The sequence below is a fragment of the Oryctolagus cuniculus genome, chromosome 3 (genome assembly GCF_964237555.1).
Source record: "Oryctolagus cuniculus chromosome 3, mOryCun1.1, whole genome shotgun sequence".
NCBI classification, from domain to species: domain Eukaryota; kingdom Metazoa; phylum Chordata; class Mammalia; order Lagomorpha; family Leporidae; genus Oryctolagus; species Oryctolagus cuniculus.
In genome coordinates, this window is record NC_091434.1 from 108,188,820 (window position 1) to 108,208,768 (window position 19,949).

Genomic DNA, 19,949 nt, shown 5'->3' on the forward strand with positions numbered 1-19,949 from the left:
TGAAATTGAAAAGCAATGGGAGTGTTTGGCGCAGTGGTTAATATGCTGCTTGGGATCCCTTTTCAGAGTACTTGGGATCAAGTCCTGCCTTTGTTCCTGATTTTAGCTTCCTGTTAATGCTACTTGGGAAGGCAGCTGTTGTTGGTTCAAATAGTTAGGTTCTTGCCACCCACATAAGGGACCTAGATTGACTTGGCTTCTGGCTTTGGCCTGGCGCTGCTTCAGCTTTTGCAGGCATTTGGGGAGTGAATCAGCAGATAAGAGTACTGTTTGTCTCTCTGCCTATCAAATAAATTAAAAATAGATAAATTAACTTTTAAAAAAGAAAAGCAATTTTTGATATATACTTGCCTCAGTTGTCTCCCACAGTTCTACAAGATAGATTATAGTAGAATGCTCAGGTTTTTGTAGCATACAATTCAAGAAATTCAAAATCTAGACTAACAAGCTTGTTTTGTAATGAAAAGTTAAGTGTACTGTTATACTCTGCAGTTTGCTTGCAGTTTGCAATAAAACCATATTTAGTATCAGTTATGACTGCATTAATGACTCAATTCTAATACTGTAAATCAATTTTACTCTTTATAAAATCATGGAAGATATGTCAAGCAGACCTGTCATTGTTCTTTGTGTCATTTTTATGTAAACTAGATTATTTTAGTTTTTAACCAGGGTGGGCATTGTGGTGCAGTGGGCCGAGGTAACCTACCACTCAGAATACCCGAATTCCATATATAGAGTACCTGTTTTGAGTCTTGGCTACTCCACACTTACAATGCAGCTTCCTGCTAATGAACCTGGATGCAGCAGATGATGACCCACGTATTTGAGTTCCTGCCACACATGTGAGAGACCCAGATAGAGTCCTCATTCTTGGCTTTAGCCTGGTCTACCCTGACTGTTGTGGGTATTTTGGGAGTAAGCCAGTGGGTGGAAGATACTTCTCTCTCTCTCTGTCCCCCACCCCCCACCCCAGGTCACACTGCCTTTCAAATAAAGAGAACACACACATACATATATAGTATATACATAAAACTTCACTGATCGCTGCAAGGGTAATCAACTTTTTGATCTATAGTGTTTTCTCTTTTTTTTATTCATTTACTTTTTAAAAATTTATATAAGAGGAACAAATTTCATGTATTTCATATTACTAGGTTTAGGAGCATAGTGAAAGTTCCCGCCCTACCCTCCCTCCCTCCCACCCATGCTCTCACCCTCCCTCCTCCTTTCTTTTGTATTCTTTTTTAAATTTTTACAATGACATCTTTTCAGTTTATTTTTTAATCATAAGATTAACCCTACACTAAGTAATGAATTCAACAGATAGCAAGAATGGGGGGGAAAAAGGCACTGTTCCTCAACAGTAATAAGGCTGTAAACAACAACCAGTTCTCAAATTGTCATTTTCACTCATATACATTAAATTATTTTGTACTCCACTAGTTATCACAAATCAAGGAAAACATATGGTATTTGTCTTTTGGGGAATGGCTTATTGCACTAAGTATAGTGGTTTTCAGTTGCATCCATTTTGTTGTAAAAGACAGAATTTCATTCTTTTTTACAGCTGAGTGGTATTCCATAGTGTATATATACCATAATTTTGTAATCCTGTTATCAGTTGATGGACATGTGAGTTAATTCCATAGCTTAGCTATTGTGAATTGAGCTGCAGTGAGCATGGGGGTACAGATAACTCTTTCATATGCTGATATCTTTTTCATTCGGGTAAATTCCCAGAAGTGGGATGACATAATCACACCCTCACCTCCTTTCTTCCAAGGCTATTAATGCCTGGGTTTAGTCCATGGTGGTTTACAACTGTCACCTGTGCTGGCATATGAACCTCACAAGGGATCTGTGCAGACCTCAGTGTGAACATGGAACCCTCTGCAACAACCCACCCAAGGCAGTCAGGGAGCTCTGAGTCTCTGATGCCAGACAATGATTTCCCAGAGACCCAGCTGCACACTGCACCCTATGGTACAGTCATAGAATTCCCACAGTCACAGTACACAAGGCTCCCACAGTCATGGGGTGCAGAGGGTCCCCTCTTGCCCTTTCCACTGAGAGATCAGAGGTATTCCCAGGGTCAGCTGTCTGTGGGTGCTCTGCCTTGGCAGTTTGAGCCCCAGAGCCTATGATAGGTTGAGAGGATGGGCACCTCACAGTCCTCAGTGGATGCCCAGCCCCCTGTCAGCCTTCCAAGCCAGACTCTAAGTCGGTGGGAAACACCAATTTTTCTCTCTGGTAAAATCTCCTGCACATGCAAGAGCCACTGCAGTCTCTACTGGTTTCAAGATGGTGTCTTCTCCCAGCCAGTTGCTGGTGCCTTCGCTCTCAGAAGCTGGCGACTCCTCCAGCCCCCAGTTGGCAGTCCTGTGTGATGTCCCCACTTGCTGCTGCACGGCCGCTCTTTCCTTGCTGCTCCATGGCATCCCTCTTCTTTCTGTAGGATTCTGACTGCAAGCGTCTCTCCACTCTCCCTTGGGAATACACTTCCTCTGCTTTTCTTCTGCTGTTTCCCCTGGACAGAATCATCATCTTTTCCCTATTCAGTCATCTTGGATTTTTGGCAACCAATAATTTTTAAAAATAAGTATAATAATTGTGTAAAAGCTAATATGTGAAATAATGACCCAGTGAGAATTACATACATCCTGAAAACAATAATTCGCTAAAACCGCTGAGATACCCCTTTTTTCCTAACCATTTACTAGGATGCAGACACTATTTCATGTTTTGTTCTTTATTAGTAAAACTTATAGGGCAATTTTTTGCTAATGGAATCAGACTAATGAAGCATATTTCCAAGACATTATCAAGTATTAGAGCCTAGTTTAGTTTTAAAGCTCATGAACAGAGAAAGCAATTCTTGTAAAAAATTCATTAGGTTTTTGGTAGACAGAGGCACTTATTTGTATTAACCTTCATCTCTTATGTACTTTGAAATTATTACATGCTTTTTTGTCTTTCCTGTGTATGATTGATGTTTCATAATGGGTTTCAAAAATAATTAAAACAAAACACTAGCTGTTATTTTGATTAGCTTTTCAAAGTTATAATTTGCAGCAGATGTGGGTTTACCTAAAGCCTTTTCCTTCCTTCTCTATTAACAGACTGTAGCATTCTTTGGTTTAACTTCCACTGTGCTTCTGAACATTGGTGGCTGAGCTGCTGAGGATGTAGAAGTGTGACATGAGAAGGTCACTGAATTAAAGTCTGCATCCATCCCACTACTGTTATATATAATGTGTGATATATTCATTCTCTTCAGTGACTGAGCCATTTAGGGTTGAGTTTCTGTTCTTGCCCTGCATCCTAAGGGAAACGTGTTTATATAACCAGTTTTTTTTTTTTTTCAGGTTGGCATTGTGGCATAGCAGGTTAAGCTGCCACCTGGGACGGGGCATCCCATGTGAGCACCAGAAGTCCCAGTAGCTCCACTTCTGATCCAGTTCCTTGCTAATATGCTTGGGAAATAAAGAGCTTTGGTCCCTGTGCCCATGTGGGAGACTCGAATGAAGCTCCTGGCTTTGGTCTGGCCCTGCCCTGGCTGTTGCAGCCATTTAGGGAGTGAAGCTGCAGATGGAAAACACAGTGAATCTGTGTCTCTCCTCTCTGTGTAACTTTCAGATAAAGAAATAAATCTCCTTTTTCAATAATTCAGTTTTTAAAGTTAGTCACATTCTTCAGATTACAACAGCTAAATTTAAAACTGCCATCCTCTGCAATTCCCCTGCATCCATTGCCAATACTTGTTTACTAACAGTAGACATAGTTATTTGATTTATATTGAACAAAACTTATTACCACTATCATAACAACAATAAATGCTTTATGGTAACTTTCCATTTTATAAAGTACTATCTTACTTAATTTGATCATTACTTCGCTGAGTCCTTTTCATAAAATAGATAGGAATAGGAAGATGGGTAACTTGAAGATTTATAATTAAGCTTTTACAGAATGCAGTGGGCTGATTTGACATGCAATCAAAATAAGTATTGTTTGTTTTATAGTTTAAATACAGAAATCTCGGACCAGAAATAAATCTCTGACCAGAAATAAATTGCTTATATAATCTCTTTAGATACTTAAAAATTGACCTTTAATGGCTTAACTAGTATTAATTTAAAATATCAACATGCATTGCATGTTGTGTCTTTGAAATATCCAGGAAAAAATTTGTCTAACAGGAAGTTTTACATGTGATTTGGAGCATATTTCAGGCAAACATACAAGATTTAGGTAGGACTTTTGTATAAGTAGTATTTAAAACTGTGAGAATGCATGATATAACCAGGAATTTCAGGGAAACAAAAAGTGTAAATGAGTAAAGATTCAACATTTAAGTGGGCAGAGAAGGAGCTCCTGGGGGAATGGTAGAAATGAAAGCTTAGAGGAAAATCAGGAGCAGCTGGAAGGTTCAGATGAGCTGTTCCTGCAATAGGAATGGTCTGAGCCTGGGACAATCTGAAGCTGAAGCTTTCCAGACCATATATGAAGGTACTTCGAAAAATTCGTGAAAAAAAATTGTATTGGGGAAGGCATTGTGTTGCAGTGGACTAAGCTGCCCCTTAAGACACTGGAATCCCATCTGGAGTGCCTGTTTTGAGTACTGCATCTACTTCCAATCCAGCCTCCTGATAATGTGCATCCTAGTGGGCATCAGGTGATGACTCAAGTACTTGGGTCCCTGCCACACCCATCAGAGACCCAGATGGAGTTCCTGACTCCTGGCTTCACCATGGCCCAGCTGTAGCAGTTGTGGGCATTTGGGGAGTGATCCAGTGGATCGAATGTCTTTCTGTTTGTGTCTCTTTCTCTGTCTCTCTGATTTTAAAATAAGTAAAAATAAATAAAATTTTAAAAATTAGAATTACAATATAAACTATCTTGATGCGAAAATTTGAAATCTATGTACAGTGTTTTCATAATACATATTTTCCTTGAACTTTTTGAAGAGTTCACATATGCATAGATTTTGAAAATTTTTTGTGCCAAAATAAACTTGCTTTTATTTCTTTTTTTCATGAACTTTTTAAAGTACCTTCGTACAGCATACTCACCATTTTCTAAAGCAAGTGATTCTTGTATTTTCAACCAAAATTTTTCATTATTTTTCATGTCTATTTTGTGTACATTTTTGACTTTACACAAGGTTAGAAAATGTGTAAATCCTAGGTTACTTATGACACACGTGCATAAAAATAATTTGTACACGTAGCAGGTAGTTCTATAAGGGTACAGAGAAATTGGTAAATTTTTGCCTCCAGAGCAGCCAGTACATATCACAGTCTTGAGGAATGAGGAGTCGAAAAAGACTGTCCACTTTCATACCTCTTGAATTATATACATAGGAATGTACCAATTCAAAAATTGATAAAACAAAAATAAAAGCATTTCATCATATTGGGATTTAATGCCTTGCTGTGGCTGAAAAAAAGTCATAACTTCATCCACTGAACCCAGGGTCCCTGTAGCATGGTCTGTAAGAAGTGCATGAAATTAATTGTTAGCATTGATCAAAGACCCACAAAACTGTAATCCAAATACTGTCTTAGGGAAGCTTGCTGTTTTCATATATGTAATTTATTCAAAAGAGATAGGGATGTCAATCGTAGAAAAAATGTTTTTTTATGTAAAGAAATTTAAGAAAAGTTTCAGGTTAGAAAAACAAAGTGTTCAATTTTGTGGGTCTTTGAGTAGCCATTTAGCTGGTTTATAAAATGATTTCAGAGGAGTATAATGCTGTTCAGTGTTCTATTTTCTATTTGTATCAGAATTTGGATTAAAAATAACAAACACTGAACATGTGCACCCAAAGATATGGCTGCTGCAAACACTGACTTATGTATGTATTGATATTTTAAGTGGATGATTAATGTAAGGAGCCTCAAGGTTTTGGAAGCAACTCACTGAAATGGAAAGTTGCTTTCTGAAGTCTGTAGCCAAGTGGATAAATTACAATTCAAGCAATTAACAGTGAATTTGGAACAAAGAATATTATTTATTTTTTTTGTAACAATGGAATGCTGAACTCCATGTAAAATTCAGATAGAATTGTATAGCTGTTGGCACACCAACTAGTTTTGGCAAGTACAATGAATAGTCTTTAATGAAAGAAGTTTTCTTTTTTAGTTGTAGGTTAATATCCTCTAACTTGGATCCAATTTGCCTTTCCCAGTGGGGGAAAAAGCTATTTTTATACATAACTGTGATTATAGGCAGCTCTCCCTTTACAAAGAAGACTCTAGTTTAATCGAACATGGTTTATGCTTTCTATAAGGTGGGAAATAATATTAACCACATTTTCCCTTTTTAATTTATAGTGGCATATTACAGTCTTCATTACTTTTGTTTCTCACTGTCTTTCTCATTGTTGACTTCTCCGTGTATTCAGATTTGCAACAAGTTCTATAGCGACTGCCCTACTTTTTTAAAAAAATTAATTTATTTCAAAGGTAGAGATACAGAGAAAGAAGGGCAAAGAGGGAGAGAGGAAGAGAGAGACGGGGAAGAGAGAGAGAGAGAGAGAGAGAGAGAGAGAGAGAGAGAGAGAAAGAAAATCTTCCATTTGCTGGTTCACTCCCCAAATGGCCACAATAATCTGAGCTGGTGCCAGGCCAAAGTCAGGAGCTAGGGTCATCCTCCAGGTCACCCATGTGAGTGCAGGGCCCATGTACTTGGGGCATCCTCTGCTGCCTTCCCAGGTGCATCAGCAGGGAGTTGGATTGGAAGTGGAGCAGCTGGTGCTGGAACCAGTGCCCACATGGGATGCTAGCACCCCAGGCAGAAGCTTAACCCTCCATGCCATAGCACCAGCCCCTACTGCCCTATTTTTAATCCATGCTAACAAGTTTTTTAAAAAGATTTATTTATTTGAGATGCAGAGTTACAGAGAGAGAAAGGTCTACTGGTTCACTCGTCAAATGGCCAAGATGGCCAGGGCTGGTTTAAGCCAAAACCAGTTTCTTTCAGATCTCCCACATGGGTACAGGGGTCCAAGCACTTGAGCAATCTTCCACTGCTTTCCCAGGTCATAAGCAGAGAGCTGGATCAGAAGAGGAGCAGTTGGGACATGAGCTGGTGCCCATGTGGGATGCTGGCGCCACAGGTGAAGACAGCCTACTATGCCACAGCACCGGCCTCAAAATTTCTTCCTTACTACTATATATCTGTTGCCTCCATTTTTCTCTGCTCAGTCTTCTCAACCACTTCTGCATGATGCTAACAAGTAACCTGCCAATAACTTAGTGTGGAGGCCTTTTAGCTCTCCTCCTGTGCAACATCTTTGTGGCATTTGAATGTCTGTTACCTGGGCTTTTTTTAACGCTAGTCCTTGTACTCTCCCTCCTTATGTTCTTCGAGTTCCTCCCTTTGCTTTCTAAAATAGAATATTTTTCAAGGTTCTGGCCATAAAAAATTTCTCCCCTGTCTCATAATTTACACTTAAGAGCTCCATTCCTTGGAGGAATCTGGAACACATCATGCTGAGTGAAGTAAGCCAGTCCCAAAGGGACAAATACCATATCTTCTCCCTGATCGGTGACAACTGACTGAACACCAAAAAGGAAACCTCCTGAAGTGAAATGACACTATGAGAAATGGTGACTTGATCAGCATAGCCCTGACTGTTAATGGACAACTTAATACATTATCCCTCTTAGTATTTTTTTTGTCTGTTCTACTTAATATGACTGGTTTAATTCTGTAATTATCACACAGTTATTCTTAAGTGTTGAAAATTAACTGAAATGTGATCCCTGTTAAACATAAGAGTGGGAATAAGAGAGGGAAGAGATGTATAATTTGGGGCATGCTCGGGCTGACTTGCCCCAATTGGTAGAGTTGGAAACATACCAGGGGATTCCAGTTCAATCCCATCAAGGTGGCATGTACCAATGCCATCTCACTAGTCCAAGTGATCAATTTCAGTTCACAATTGATCATAATGAAAGGACTAAGAGTCAAAGGGAGCACATAAACAAGTCTAGTACCTGCTAACACTAACCAATAGAATAAATAAAGGGGAGAGTGATCCAACATGGGAAGTGAGATACTCAGCAGACTCATAGAATGGCGGATGTCCTAAATAGCACTCTGGCCTCAGAATCAGCCCTAAAGGCACTCGGATCTGGCTGAAAAGCCCATGAGAGTATTTCAGGCATGGAAAGCCAAGACACTCTGGCAAAAAGATCTCTGTGAGTGAGATCCCAGTGGAAAGAACAGGTCTTCAAAGAGGGAGGTGCCTTTCTCTGAAGGGAGGAGAGAACCTCCACTTTGACTATGACCATGTCTAAACAAGATAAGAGTCGGAGAACTCAGAGGGCTTCCATAGCCTTGGAAACTCATGACTGGAGCATGGGGAGATTACTGATGCCATAAACAGGAGTGTCAATTTGTAAAGTCAACAACAGGAGTCACTGTGCACTTACTCCTCATGTAGGATCTCTGTCCTTAATGTGCTGTACATTGAGGCTTAATGCTATAATGAGTACTCAAACAGTATATTTCACTTTGTGTTTCTATGGGGGTGCAAACGATTGAAATCTTTACTTAATGTACACTAAACTGATCTTCTGTAAAAAAAAAAAAAAAGGAAAGAAAGAAATTATCAATTCCCAACTTGACTCTCACTGGGATTAAACATGACAATAGGTCTGATCTGATTTCATCATCATTTAAAAAAAATCATCTATTATTTTTCACTTTATGTTTCTGTGTGGGAGCAAACTGTTGAAATCCTTACTTAAGGTATACTAAGCTGATCTTCTGTATATTAAGATAATCGAAAATGAATCTTGATGTGAATGGAAGGGGAGAGGGAGTGGGAAAGGGGAGGGTTGTGGGTGGGAGGGACGGTATGGGGCGGGGGGAAGCCATTGTAACCCATGAGTCGTACTTTGGAAATTTATATTCATTAAATAAAAGATAAAAAAAAAAAAGAGCTCCATTCTTTTCTACTTCTGTTATCTTTATGCCTATCTGTTTTCTTATTTTTATTTATTGTTGAATTTAATCCTCAACACCTGATTTGCATTTATATCAGCCTACAGATGCCACACTCATGAAGTCAATAGGGGACTTATTAAGTCATCTATAACTTACTGTTTTAAAAAATTTTCTCTTGGCGCCTGTGCTGTCATGCAGCAGGTTAAAGTCCCAGCCTACAGCACTGTCATCCTATATGGGTGCTGGTTCGAATCCTGGCTGCTCCACTTACGATCCAGCTCTCTGCTATGGTCTGGGAAAGCAGTAGAAGATGGCCCAAGTCCTTGGGCCCCTGCAACCGTGTGGGAGACCTGGAAGAAGCTCTTGGCTCCTGGCTTTGGATCAGTGCAGCTCTGGCCGTTGTAGTCATCTGGGCAGTGAACCAGCAGATGGAAGACTCTCTCTCTCTCTCGCTCTGGCTCTGGCTCTGGCTCTCTCTGTAACTCTTTTTTTTTTTTCAAATAAATAAAGTAAATATTTAAAATTTTTTTTCTCTTGACCTGTTTCTTGCCAGCTACTATCCCATTTCATTGTCTCAGCCACAGGATAACTCTGAGACAGTAATCTGTACTCACTCTCCTTTCTGGCTTCTCATATCTCTTGAACCCATTCAGGTGAGGCTTTGTCTCCTACCAGTCCATCAGAATTATGGTTGTTATTGCTATGAATAATCTTTTGCCCAATCAAATGGTTATTTCTCTGTCCTCATTAGACATCTAGCAATATTTGCTATAATTGTTCAATCCTTTCTTTTTGAAAGTCCCTTTACTTGGCTTCTGGGGTACCATGTTCTTCAAGTATCTTTCTACCTAACTGGGTATTGCTTCTCAGTCTCATTTGCTGAATCCGTTGTGACCTCTAGTTATTGGAGTGCTCCAGGGCTTAGTATGTGACTGTCGTCTTTATACACTTTATTTTCCCATTGTGGAAAAGTCATATAACATATAAAATTTACCATCTTCAGTATACAGTACAATAGTGTTAATTGTGTTTCCCTGTTGTGCAGCAGAGCTCTGCAACTTTTTCATCTTGCAAAGCTGAAAGTCTGTACTCATTGAACAATTCCCCTTTCCTCTCTTGCTTTCTCCTTATTCTCTTCCTCCCTAAGTGATCTCATCTAGTCTCCTGACAAAATATCACCTCTCTGGTATTTTACTATAGAATACCTTCAGAACCTCTCTCCTCCATTACTTCCCTTCACTTTTGCACATTCGGATTTTCAGATTGTGTTTCTTCTGTTTCTAAAGTCAATTTAGAATACACCATCGTCCTTTAAGTTGTCACCTGTCAAGGTTAATTGCTAACCATATTTCCTTTTCATCTTCTCCTGTCTCGAATTTGTGTTAAAGTGTGTTTACTGGTTGGTTATTTTATTAAGTATTTTTCCTTCAATGGTTTGCATGAGTGATGTACTATAAGAGATCTTGGTAAGTCCCAAATATCATTTTTCCATCTCTTCCAAATAAAGGGTATCTTTGCTGGGTATTAGATCCATGAGTTCTTCTGTCAAGTAGTCTAGATACTGTTAATTGCTTTGTAGTTTCCAGTGCTGATGATAAGACTAATGAAGCCCTTGTTTTGCCTTCTGTGGGTAGTTGTTCTGTCTGGACACTTACAAGGTTTTAGTCTTAAGATTAATTAATTTTATAAGGGTATCAGCAGAGTCTTGTTTTTCTCTTCAATCCAACCTGCAACTTGGTTTCTCTTTTCACTTATCCATCAGAGATCTTTCTTCCACCTATAGAAAGGTTCCTTATGCAATTTCTGCTTGTCTTCCATATGTACCCTTTCCTCTTTAAAACATCCATTTTTCATATATTTTGGGTTTTTTTTGAACTATCCTTCAAATGTTTTGTTTTCTTTTCCTTCACTGTTTCAGTTTCTTGATTTGCTTTTTGAAAAACATTTGTTAGCATTAAGTGAATCATGTGGCTTCAAGCTACCAGGAGACAGGCTGCCCTCACACCCTCAGCCTTCTCAGTTCTTCTGTGGAGGAATTTGGCCTTGGTGATGACAGGCTGCTCTGGGAGCATTCCCTTCCCCAGAACTTTGTGACAGTCCAGTCACACCACCTCAGTGATGGGAGCAACTCCAGGCTTGTTTTTGGCAGCATTTATCCATGTCTGCTCACCGACCAAGGGCCACAACTTATCAAGGTTGACAGTGGGCAGAAGCTCTGGTTCCTCTTTAAGTGGTAATGCCTCATACCAACTTTGCCAAAGTAACCTGGATGGTATTTGTCCAAGTTGATCCCGTGGTGTTTCCTGCCACCACCATGACTTCGGCCTCCTAGGTGCTGCTGGTGCTTGCTGACACTGCCAGCAGAGGCTGTGGCTCATGTGGCCAGAGTTTGGATGGCCTGTTGTCAGCTGAGGCCAAAGAGTGCCATTTCAATTGACTTGGTTTTCTGTTCAGTGCATTGAGATACACTGCATTTTCCTGTCTAGTATTCAGCTGTTGATAATGATCACCTTTTTTTAAAAAAACTGATCTACTCATTTTGATCTGAACGTGGTTTTGGTCTGAACATTTGGTCTGAACATGAGCTTTAGAGTGTGTGTGTGTTGGTACTTTGAATTTACCTAAGTGCTCTGACAATTTTTGTGTTTGCCTATCTTTTCTAGCACCTTTTCCACTAGATATGTTGATTACTCACTCTTTCAAATGTTGAGGCCTCCTATTGGGTCAGTTACTATTATCTGATAAGTTGTTGGAAATCTGGTCTGGTTGCTGAACTATCCTCAACTGCAGGAATCTCAGAGGCTGGATTAGGTCTGCCCCTGCTGGAGATCGCTGAAGAATGCCTCATGCCATTTATCTACTTAATCTTTATCAGTGTCTGAAGTAAGCAGGACCCATGAACCAACTTCATATTAGGAAAATCTAGCTCATTCAGAGGAATCCAAGTTGATCTTACCCAGAAAGTTTTCAGATAACAGAAAACTATATATAGAAAACTATATATATATATATATAATACATATATATATATAAAAGCTATATAACCCTGTGACTCACAGCCCTCGGTTTTTGCCCAGGGCTCTCAAACGGCTTTACAGTTAGTTAGCCACCCTCAGGACAGTTTAGCTGCATGCCAGTTCCCTATGAAGAGCAGGTTAGCTACATACTAGTGTCCTAAATCTTATCCAGTAATCTGCAGCTGTGAGCAACTCAATTTAGAAGTTGAAGAAGTTGAAATTGAATAAAGAAAGAAATAAACCACAGTTAGGTTGATATGTTTCAGAATACACTAAATCGTCACTGATTCCGATGGGTCTGAAATTTGTTATATCTCCAGTTTACAACTCCTCCAACTCCAATATCCAGTGATTTACTCAACAATCTGACTTGGAGATGTAATAGCTATCGTAAAAGTTGCCTTTGTAGACTGAACTTCTGTCATTTCCAAAACTGTAACTCTCCCAGTCTGTCTTCTATCTGTAAATGGCACCACCACCATTCTTTCTTCACATTTTATTGCTTATGCTAATAAGTTAAGAATATTCTTAACTTCTTTCTCGTTTGTATCCTCATCCCAATCAGCAGATTTTACTGGTTCTACTTTCAAAATGTGCCCTAAAACAACCACCTCTCACTACCTGCACATGCATGCTCATCCATCCTTGTTTCTCTTCTGGTTTACTGCATGACCTTCCTACTGCTCTTGGTTTCTATAGTTTCTCTCTATCCCAGAGTTTTCTTTGTAAAATATAAAGCATTACTTTCCTTAAAAAGAGTCTAAGAAAATCTAACTCCATGCCACTGCTTATAAATTTTTCCATGGCCCAGGCTCCAACTGTCTTCCAGTTTTATTTCTACTACTTCCCCATGCTTGTTTCCCTTTAGTCACATTGTCTGTTTTGGCTGTTCCTTAACTACATAATAACCATCTTTGCACTTACTGATCACTTTGTTTAAAATATTCTTCCTCCAGATTTCCTTCCTCATTAAATATATGTCTTACTCCATTCAGATTGCCTTTTCAGAGAGCTATTCCTAACCAAAAAGTAAAATAGCTCCTTTGTCCTCTACATTTCCCGTTCTATCTTATCCTCTTTGAATTTTTGTATTAGCACTTAGCACCACTTGAATCATATATTTCTTTATTTTCCTTCTGTCACTTTCCATGAGGGAAGTGCTTTTTAATTAATTGTTATATTACCAAAACAGTGCCAGGCAAATAAACAATGCATTATTCAATAAACAATGTACTGTTCAAGTGACACTTTTAACAAATTTGACTTGGATAGTTAAAGGAAAAGTAAGTGTACAGATGAATCTTCCCTGAAAAAAAATGAACTTTTTCCAAGTAGTGCACTTTAATTTCCTATTTTTAAGGCTTTCTTTATAAACAATGTAGTAAACTTTTTACTCTTAATATATCTTTTAAGTGTCAATCAAACTATTTATATTTTTTCCATAAAGATACTGATTAATTTAGCATCTTTGGGCTTTTTAATAACTATGTTCCACTTAGTATAACTTACTCCTTATTGATATATGCACTCCAGATTCTTAATTTATATTTTATATTAAAATAAATCCTATAAGATTATATAACAGTATTAGAAATAAAACAAACATATAGAAACTGGGACTTTCTTCCTTTCCAATTCTTAGTAGTACTTTTAAGATGGTTGCAGAGTGCCTCAGTTAATAGGTTGGTCCTTCTCCTAGTAATGTGCTCACCATATCAAAGAACCCCCTGGTGATCCTGACTCTACATGTTCTTATTTTCCTCTGTTCTTTTCTTTCTTTTTTCTATTTATGACCTTAATTTTGTTTAATTTGTGCTAACATGTGATTAACATATTTTTCTTTAAAAAAAAAAGATTTATTTCTTTATTCAAGAGGTAGAGTTACAGACATAGAGAGGGAGAGACAGAAAGGTCTTCCATCCTCTGGTTCATTCCCCAAATGGCCTCAATGGCCAGAGCTGAGCTGATTCAAAGCCAGGAGCCAGGAGCTTCTTCTCGGTCTCCCATACAGGTGCAGGGACCAAGGACTTGGGCCATCTTCCACTGCTTTCCAAGGACACAGTAGAGAGTTGGATGGAAAGAGAAACAACTGGGACACGAACTGGCACCCAAATGGGATGTGGGTGCCACAGACACAGGCTTAGTCCACTACCTCACAGCGCTGGCCCCTTCTTTTGTTTTTTAAAGATTTATTTCATTTATATGAAAGGTAGAATTACAGAGAGAGAGTGAGAGCAAGAGAGAAAGAGAAATCTTCCATCCACTGGTCCATGGGTCTGGGCCAGGCCAGAGCCAGGATTCAGGAGCTTCATCCAAGCCTCCCACATGGTTGTAGAGACCAAAGGATCAGGCATCTTCCGCTGCTTTCTCAGGCACATTAGCAGGGAGCTAGATTGGGGGTGGAGCAGCCAGGACTCAAACCAGAGTCCATATGAGAGGAGGGACTTGACCCCTTAAAATGCTCACCGGAACATTTATTTTTCTTATACTTCAATAAAACGTTCTTCCCATCTTGGGGAAGACCAGTCTTAAGGTTTGAAGGAAGTTACTGGCCATTACCTATTTGCCATTAGCCATCTCCATGGATAGACCATGAGAATGGCACAGCAGAATTTCTAACTTTCCCACACAGCCACATGCCTTTAACAGCTGGAGGGTGGTATAAATTCAACACTGGCCCATGTTCTCACACACTTGAAACCACTTCACTCTGGCTTAGTACATTAGCATTTGTAAAATATTTTTTAGCAAGTTACTTAATCAGAACTTTTAAAATGGTTGATATTCATAATTAGGAAATTAATTTGGTTTTGTTTTTATTTTTTCTAGGTGTATGGTGGCTGATGAAGTAAGTGTTTTCATAATTTTTATGTCTTTTATATAATTATACAGCTAGTTTATGGAGCCTAGTATTCGCCATGTCTATTCCTTTCCTCTGTTTTTCCACATATGTCTATATATGGGAAAAGAGAGAAATAAAGAATGAGGAGGGTAGGGGAGAAAGACTGAGAATAAATTGTGTGTGTGTGAGTGTATGTGTGTGTGTGTAAGGCATGCAACTAGAACATATGTTAATGTTAACATTGGTGATCCAAAATTTTGTATTGTTGCAGAGGATGCATGAGGGTACTTTGAATTATAATACTCTAAAGCTGAACTCTTCTTTCTACCTGTCATAGTACTGCTTGCTTAAAAGATAAACTTTTTAAGATTTTACTGTAAGGGAAATAGTTAATTATTTACTAGAAGTATGAAATATATTGCTGAAATGGTGTTTTAATATCACAAATTTTTTATATTTAAATGGCTTATTCTTACATATTCACATATTCATATTTTCTCACTGAAAATGGAGGCCCTTATTACATGAACTATGTATGACCTTATTTTCTCAGGGTAATACAGTACAAATTAGTAAAAGTATAGTTTTTATTCTATTTTTATTTATTTTTTTTCAACTTTTATTTATAAATATAAATTTCCAAGGTACAACTTTTGAATTATTTAACAGTTGACACTCTTATTTATGATGTCAGTAATCACCCTAGGCTCTTTTTTTTTTTTTGGACAGGCAGAGTGGATAGTGAGAGAGAGAGAGACAGAGAGAAAGGTCTTCCTTTTTGCCGTTGGTTCACCCTCCAATGGCCGCCATGGCTGGTGTGCTGCGGCCGGCGCACCGCGCTGATCTGAAGGCAGGAGCCAGGTGCTTATCCTGGTCTCCCATGGGGTGCAGGGCCCAAGCACTTGGGCCATCCTCCACTGCCTTCCTGGGCCACAGCAGAGAGCTGGCCTGGAAGAGGGGCAACCGGGAAAGAATCCGGCGCCCCAACCGGGACTAGAACCTCGTGTGCCGGCACCGCTAGGTGGAGGATTAGCCTATTGAGCCGCAGCACCGGCCCACCCTAGGCTCTTGTCATGAGCTGCCAAGGCTATGGAAGCCTCTCGAGTTCACCAACTCCAATCTAATTTGACAAGGCCATAGTCAAAATAGAAGTTCTCTCCTCCCTTCAGAGAAAGGTGCCTCCTTCTTTGATGGCCTGTTCTTTCCACTGGAATCTCACTCACAGAGATCTTTCATTTAGGTCTTTTTTTTTTTTTTTTTTTTTTTTTTGTCTTGGCTTTCCATGCCTTCAACACTCTCATGGGCTTTATAGCCAGATCCAAATGCCTTAAGGGCTGATTCTGAAGCCACAGTGCTGTTTAGGACATCCGCCATTCTATGAATCTGCTGGGTATCCTGCTTCCCATGTCGAATCATTCTCTCCTTTTTAATTATATCAGTTAGTATTAGCAGACACTAGTTTTGTTTATGTGATCTCTTTAACACTTAATCCTATCATTATGATCAATTATGAACTAAAACTGATTACTTCTTCACTTTTCTGTTTCTTTTCTAGAACAAAAACTCCTCAATTTGATGTAATCCGTTTAATTTCTTTTTCTTGCCTAATGGCTCTGGCTAACACTTCCAGGACTATATTGAATAGCAATGGTGAGAGTGGGCATCCCTGTCTGGTACCAGATCTCATTGGAAATGCTTCCAACTTTTCCCCATTCAATAGGATGCTGGCCGTGGGTTTTTCCTAAATTGGTTTGATTGTATTCAGGAATGTTCCTTCTATATCCAATTTGCTTAGAGTTTTCATCATGAAAGGATGTTGTTTTTTTTTTTTTGTTTTTGTTTTTTGTTTTGTTTTTTTTTTGGACAGGCAGAGTAGACAGTGAAAGAGAAACAGAGAGAAAGGTCTTCTTTTTCTGTAGGTTCACCCCTCAATGGCCGCTGTGGCTGGTGTGCTGTGGGCGGCACACCACACTCATCCGAAGCCAGGAGCCAGGTGCTTTCTCCTGGTCTCCCATGCGGGTGCAGGGCCCAAGGACTTGGGCCATCCTCCACTGCACTCCCGGGTCACAGCAGAGAGCTGGACTGGAAGAGGAGCAACCGGGACAGAATCCGGCTCCCTGACTGGGTTTAGAACCCGGTGTGCCGGCACCACAGGCGGAGGATTAGCCTAGTGAGCTGTGGCGCTGGCCAGGAATTTGTATTTTATCAAATGCTTTCTCTGCATCTAGTTGGATAATCATATGGTTTTTCTTCTGCAGTTTGTTAATGTGGTGTATCACATTGATTGATTTGCAGATGTTGAACCATCCCTGCTTACCAGGGATAAATCCTATTTGTTCTGGGTGGATGATCTTTCTGATGTATTGTTGCATTTTATTGGCCAGAATTTTATGGAGGATTTTTGCGTCTATGTTCATCAGGGAAATTGGTCTGTGATTCTCTTTCAATGCTGCATCTTTTTCAGGTTTAGGAATTAAGGTGATGCTGACTTCATAGAAAGAATTTGGGAGGATTCCCTCTCTTTCAATTGTTCTGAATAGTTTGAGAAGAATTGAAGTTAGTTCTTCTTTAGATGTCTGGTAGAATTCAGCAGTAAATCCATCTGGTCCTGGGCTTTTATTTGTTGAGAGGGCCTTTATTACTGATTCAATTTCTGACTCGGTTATGGGTCTGTTTAGGTTGTCTATGTCTTCGTGGTTCAATTTAGGTAGGTTGCATGTGTCCAGGAATCTATCCATTTCTGATAGATTTCCCTGTTTGCTGGCATACAAGTCCTTGTAGTAATTTCTGATGATTCTTTTTATTTCTGTGGTGTCTGTTGTTACATTCCCTTTTTCATCTCTGATTTTATTGATTTGGGACTTCTCTCTCATTTTTTTAGTTAGTTGGGCCAATGGGGTGTCAATTTTGTTTATTTTTTCAAAAAAACAGCTCTTTGTTTTGCTGATCTTTTGCAATCTTTTCTCTTCTACTAATTTTGGGTCTGGTTTGCTGCAGTTTTTCTAAATCCTTGAGATGCATTGATAGCTCATTTGTTTGGTGCCTTTCCAATTTCTTGATGTAGGCACCTATTGATATAAACTTTCCTCTTAACACTGTTTTTGCTCTATCCCATCATTTTTGATATGTTGTGTTGTTATCTTCATTTGCTTCCAGTAAGTTTTTGATTTCTCTTTTGATTTCTTCTACAACCCAGTATTCATTCAGGAGCATTTTGTTCAGTGTCCATGTGTTTGCATATGCTCTAGGGATTCCTGAGTTACTAATTTCCAGCTTCATTCCACTGTGGTCTGAGAAGCTGCATGGTATGATTCTGATTCTTTTGAGTTTGCTGAGACTTGCTTTATGGCCTAGTATGTAGTCAATCCTAGAGTAGGTTCCATGCACTGCTGAGAAGAATGTGTATTCTGCAAGTGTAGGATGAAAAGTTCTATAGATATCTGTTAGATCTGTTTGGTCAATTTTGTTGATTAAATCTGCTGTTACCTTATTGGTTTTTTAAATAGTATCTTGTAGATTCCCAACAATATTTTTTAGATTTCTAATTTCCTCTGCTTTGCTTTGCTTTGACTGTATACTTTCCTGTGCTCTGTTTTCTAAGTCCGATATTCTCTCTTCTGCCTCAGTGATTCTGTTTTTAAAGCTCTCAACTGTGTTTTTATTTGTTCTGTTGAATTCTTCATTTCATTTTGATTTTGCTTTAATATCTCAATTTCATGTTCTATTAAATTCCTCATTTCATTTTGATTCCTCCTTAAGATTTCATTTTAATGAGATTTTCTGCCATGTTCTGCATGGATTTCAGTAGTTCATGCATTTGGTTTTGATTACTTCTAAATATTCTTATCATAAATTTTGAGTTACATTTCTTGCATTTCCGCTATGTCATCATCTTCATAATCTTATATTAGAGTGTCATGTTCTTTTGGGAGTGTCATGTTGTCTTCCTTGTTCTTGTTTCCTCGGTTTTTGCATTTGTTGTTTGGCATTGTGGAGATATTCTTTGGTTTCTCTTTTTTTTCCCCCTCTGTGGTGGCTTTTCTCATTATACTATGACTCTAGATTACGTGGACTGTCTGCTTTTGGTGACTTTCTGGACGCTTATGGTTGGTGTGGCCAGAGAGCTCTGTTCAGTTTTTCAGGGTTAAGTGTGTGCCTAATTGACACACCCAAGTTTGGTGTGGTAAATCTTCTCTCTCTCTTTTTTTAATCAGAAGGGAAGAAATTCCGCTCAGTTGAGCTCTTCTCCTAAGTGGCGATCAGTGCCTCAGTGCTAGCCCCAGTGGGTATAATATTCATCTGCTGTGTCCCAAGGATCTGTGCAGTCCTCCGTGCAAGCTCAGAATTCCCTGCAATGTCTCTCAATGGCTGGCCAGGGCCACCCGAGCTTGTGGTGTCTCCCACCAAGTCTACTTATGTCTCAGCCACACCGTGAGTTCTCCCACACACCCTCAGTTGTTTTTTTTTTCCACAGTCCCGGTTCATAAGCCCCACATATTCACTAGGTCTTAGTCTCCTGTTATTACTCCCCACCAGAGTCAGGTTTTTCTGCTTGGCTGAGGGTGGGCGCAGCCCCAAGCTAGCGCAGCTGTTACGTATGTCCAAAATGGCCCTGCTCTATTGTCTCAGACGCCTTCATAAGATGAGTGGAGAGAGAATTGTGTCCGTACCATTCCTTTTATTTTTTCCCCCATCTAGTTAGGCTGGTGTACTTTCCCTCATGGGGCTTCAAGCCTTGTTCACTTTAGGCTCTTCCTGCTGCTTTTCCGCCAGTGTCTCGGGCTACTGCAGTTTCACCTCACCTCTCTTTCCAGCACTGGTGCCGAGGAGACTCTTAGCAGCTGGGGTCCCGAGCCATGGGCGCCTGTGCCCTCCATGTAGATCCACAGTGTCCCTGTAATTCCAGAAGAGTTTCCTCTGCTGTTTTTTTCCCTAACTCTTCCCTGAGACTACACTATCTCCACCTTTTTTTTTTTAAAAGATTTTATATATTTATTTATTTGACTTGTAGAGTTACAGACAGTGAGAGAGAGACAGAGAGAAAGGTCTTCCTTCTGTTGCTTCACTCCCCAAATGGCCACAAAGGCCGGAGCTACGCTGATCCAAAGCCAGGAGCCAGGAGCTTCTTC

The 19,949-nt window shown here is 39.5% G+C and overlaps 1 protein-coding gene across 14 annotated transcripts in view; it reads left to right on the forward strand.

The window, feature by feature from the left end:
• The window catches only part of ZRANB3 (zinc finger RANBP2-type containing 3), a 303,637-nt gene that overhangs the window by 94,914 nt on the left and 188,774 nt on the right, over nucleotides 1–19,949 (forward strand). For 7 of the 14 annotated variants that reach the window (XM_070070992.1, XM_070070990.1, XM_070070993.1 and 4 more), the window contains exon 3: nucleotides 14,808–14,826. The exons of the other annotated variants lie outside the window; for them this stretch is intronic. In XM_070070992.1, coding sequence (XP_069927093.1) covers nucleotides 14,808–14,826 — 19 coding nt within the window. The remainder of the gene's footprint in view (nucleotides 1–14,807; nucleotides 14,827–19,949) is intronic. 14 annotated transcript variants of the gene reach the window in all.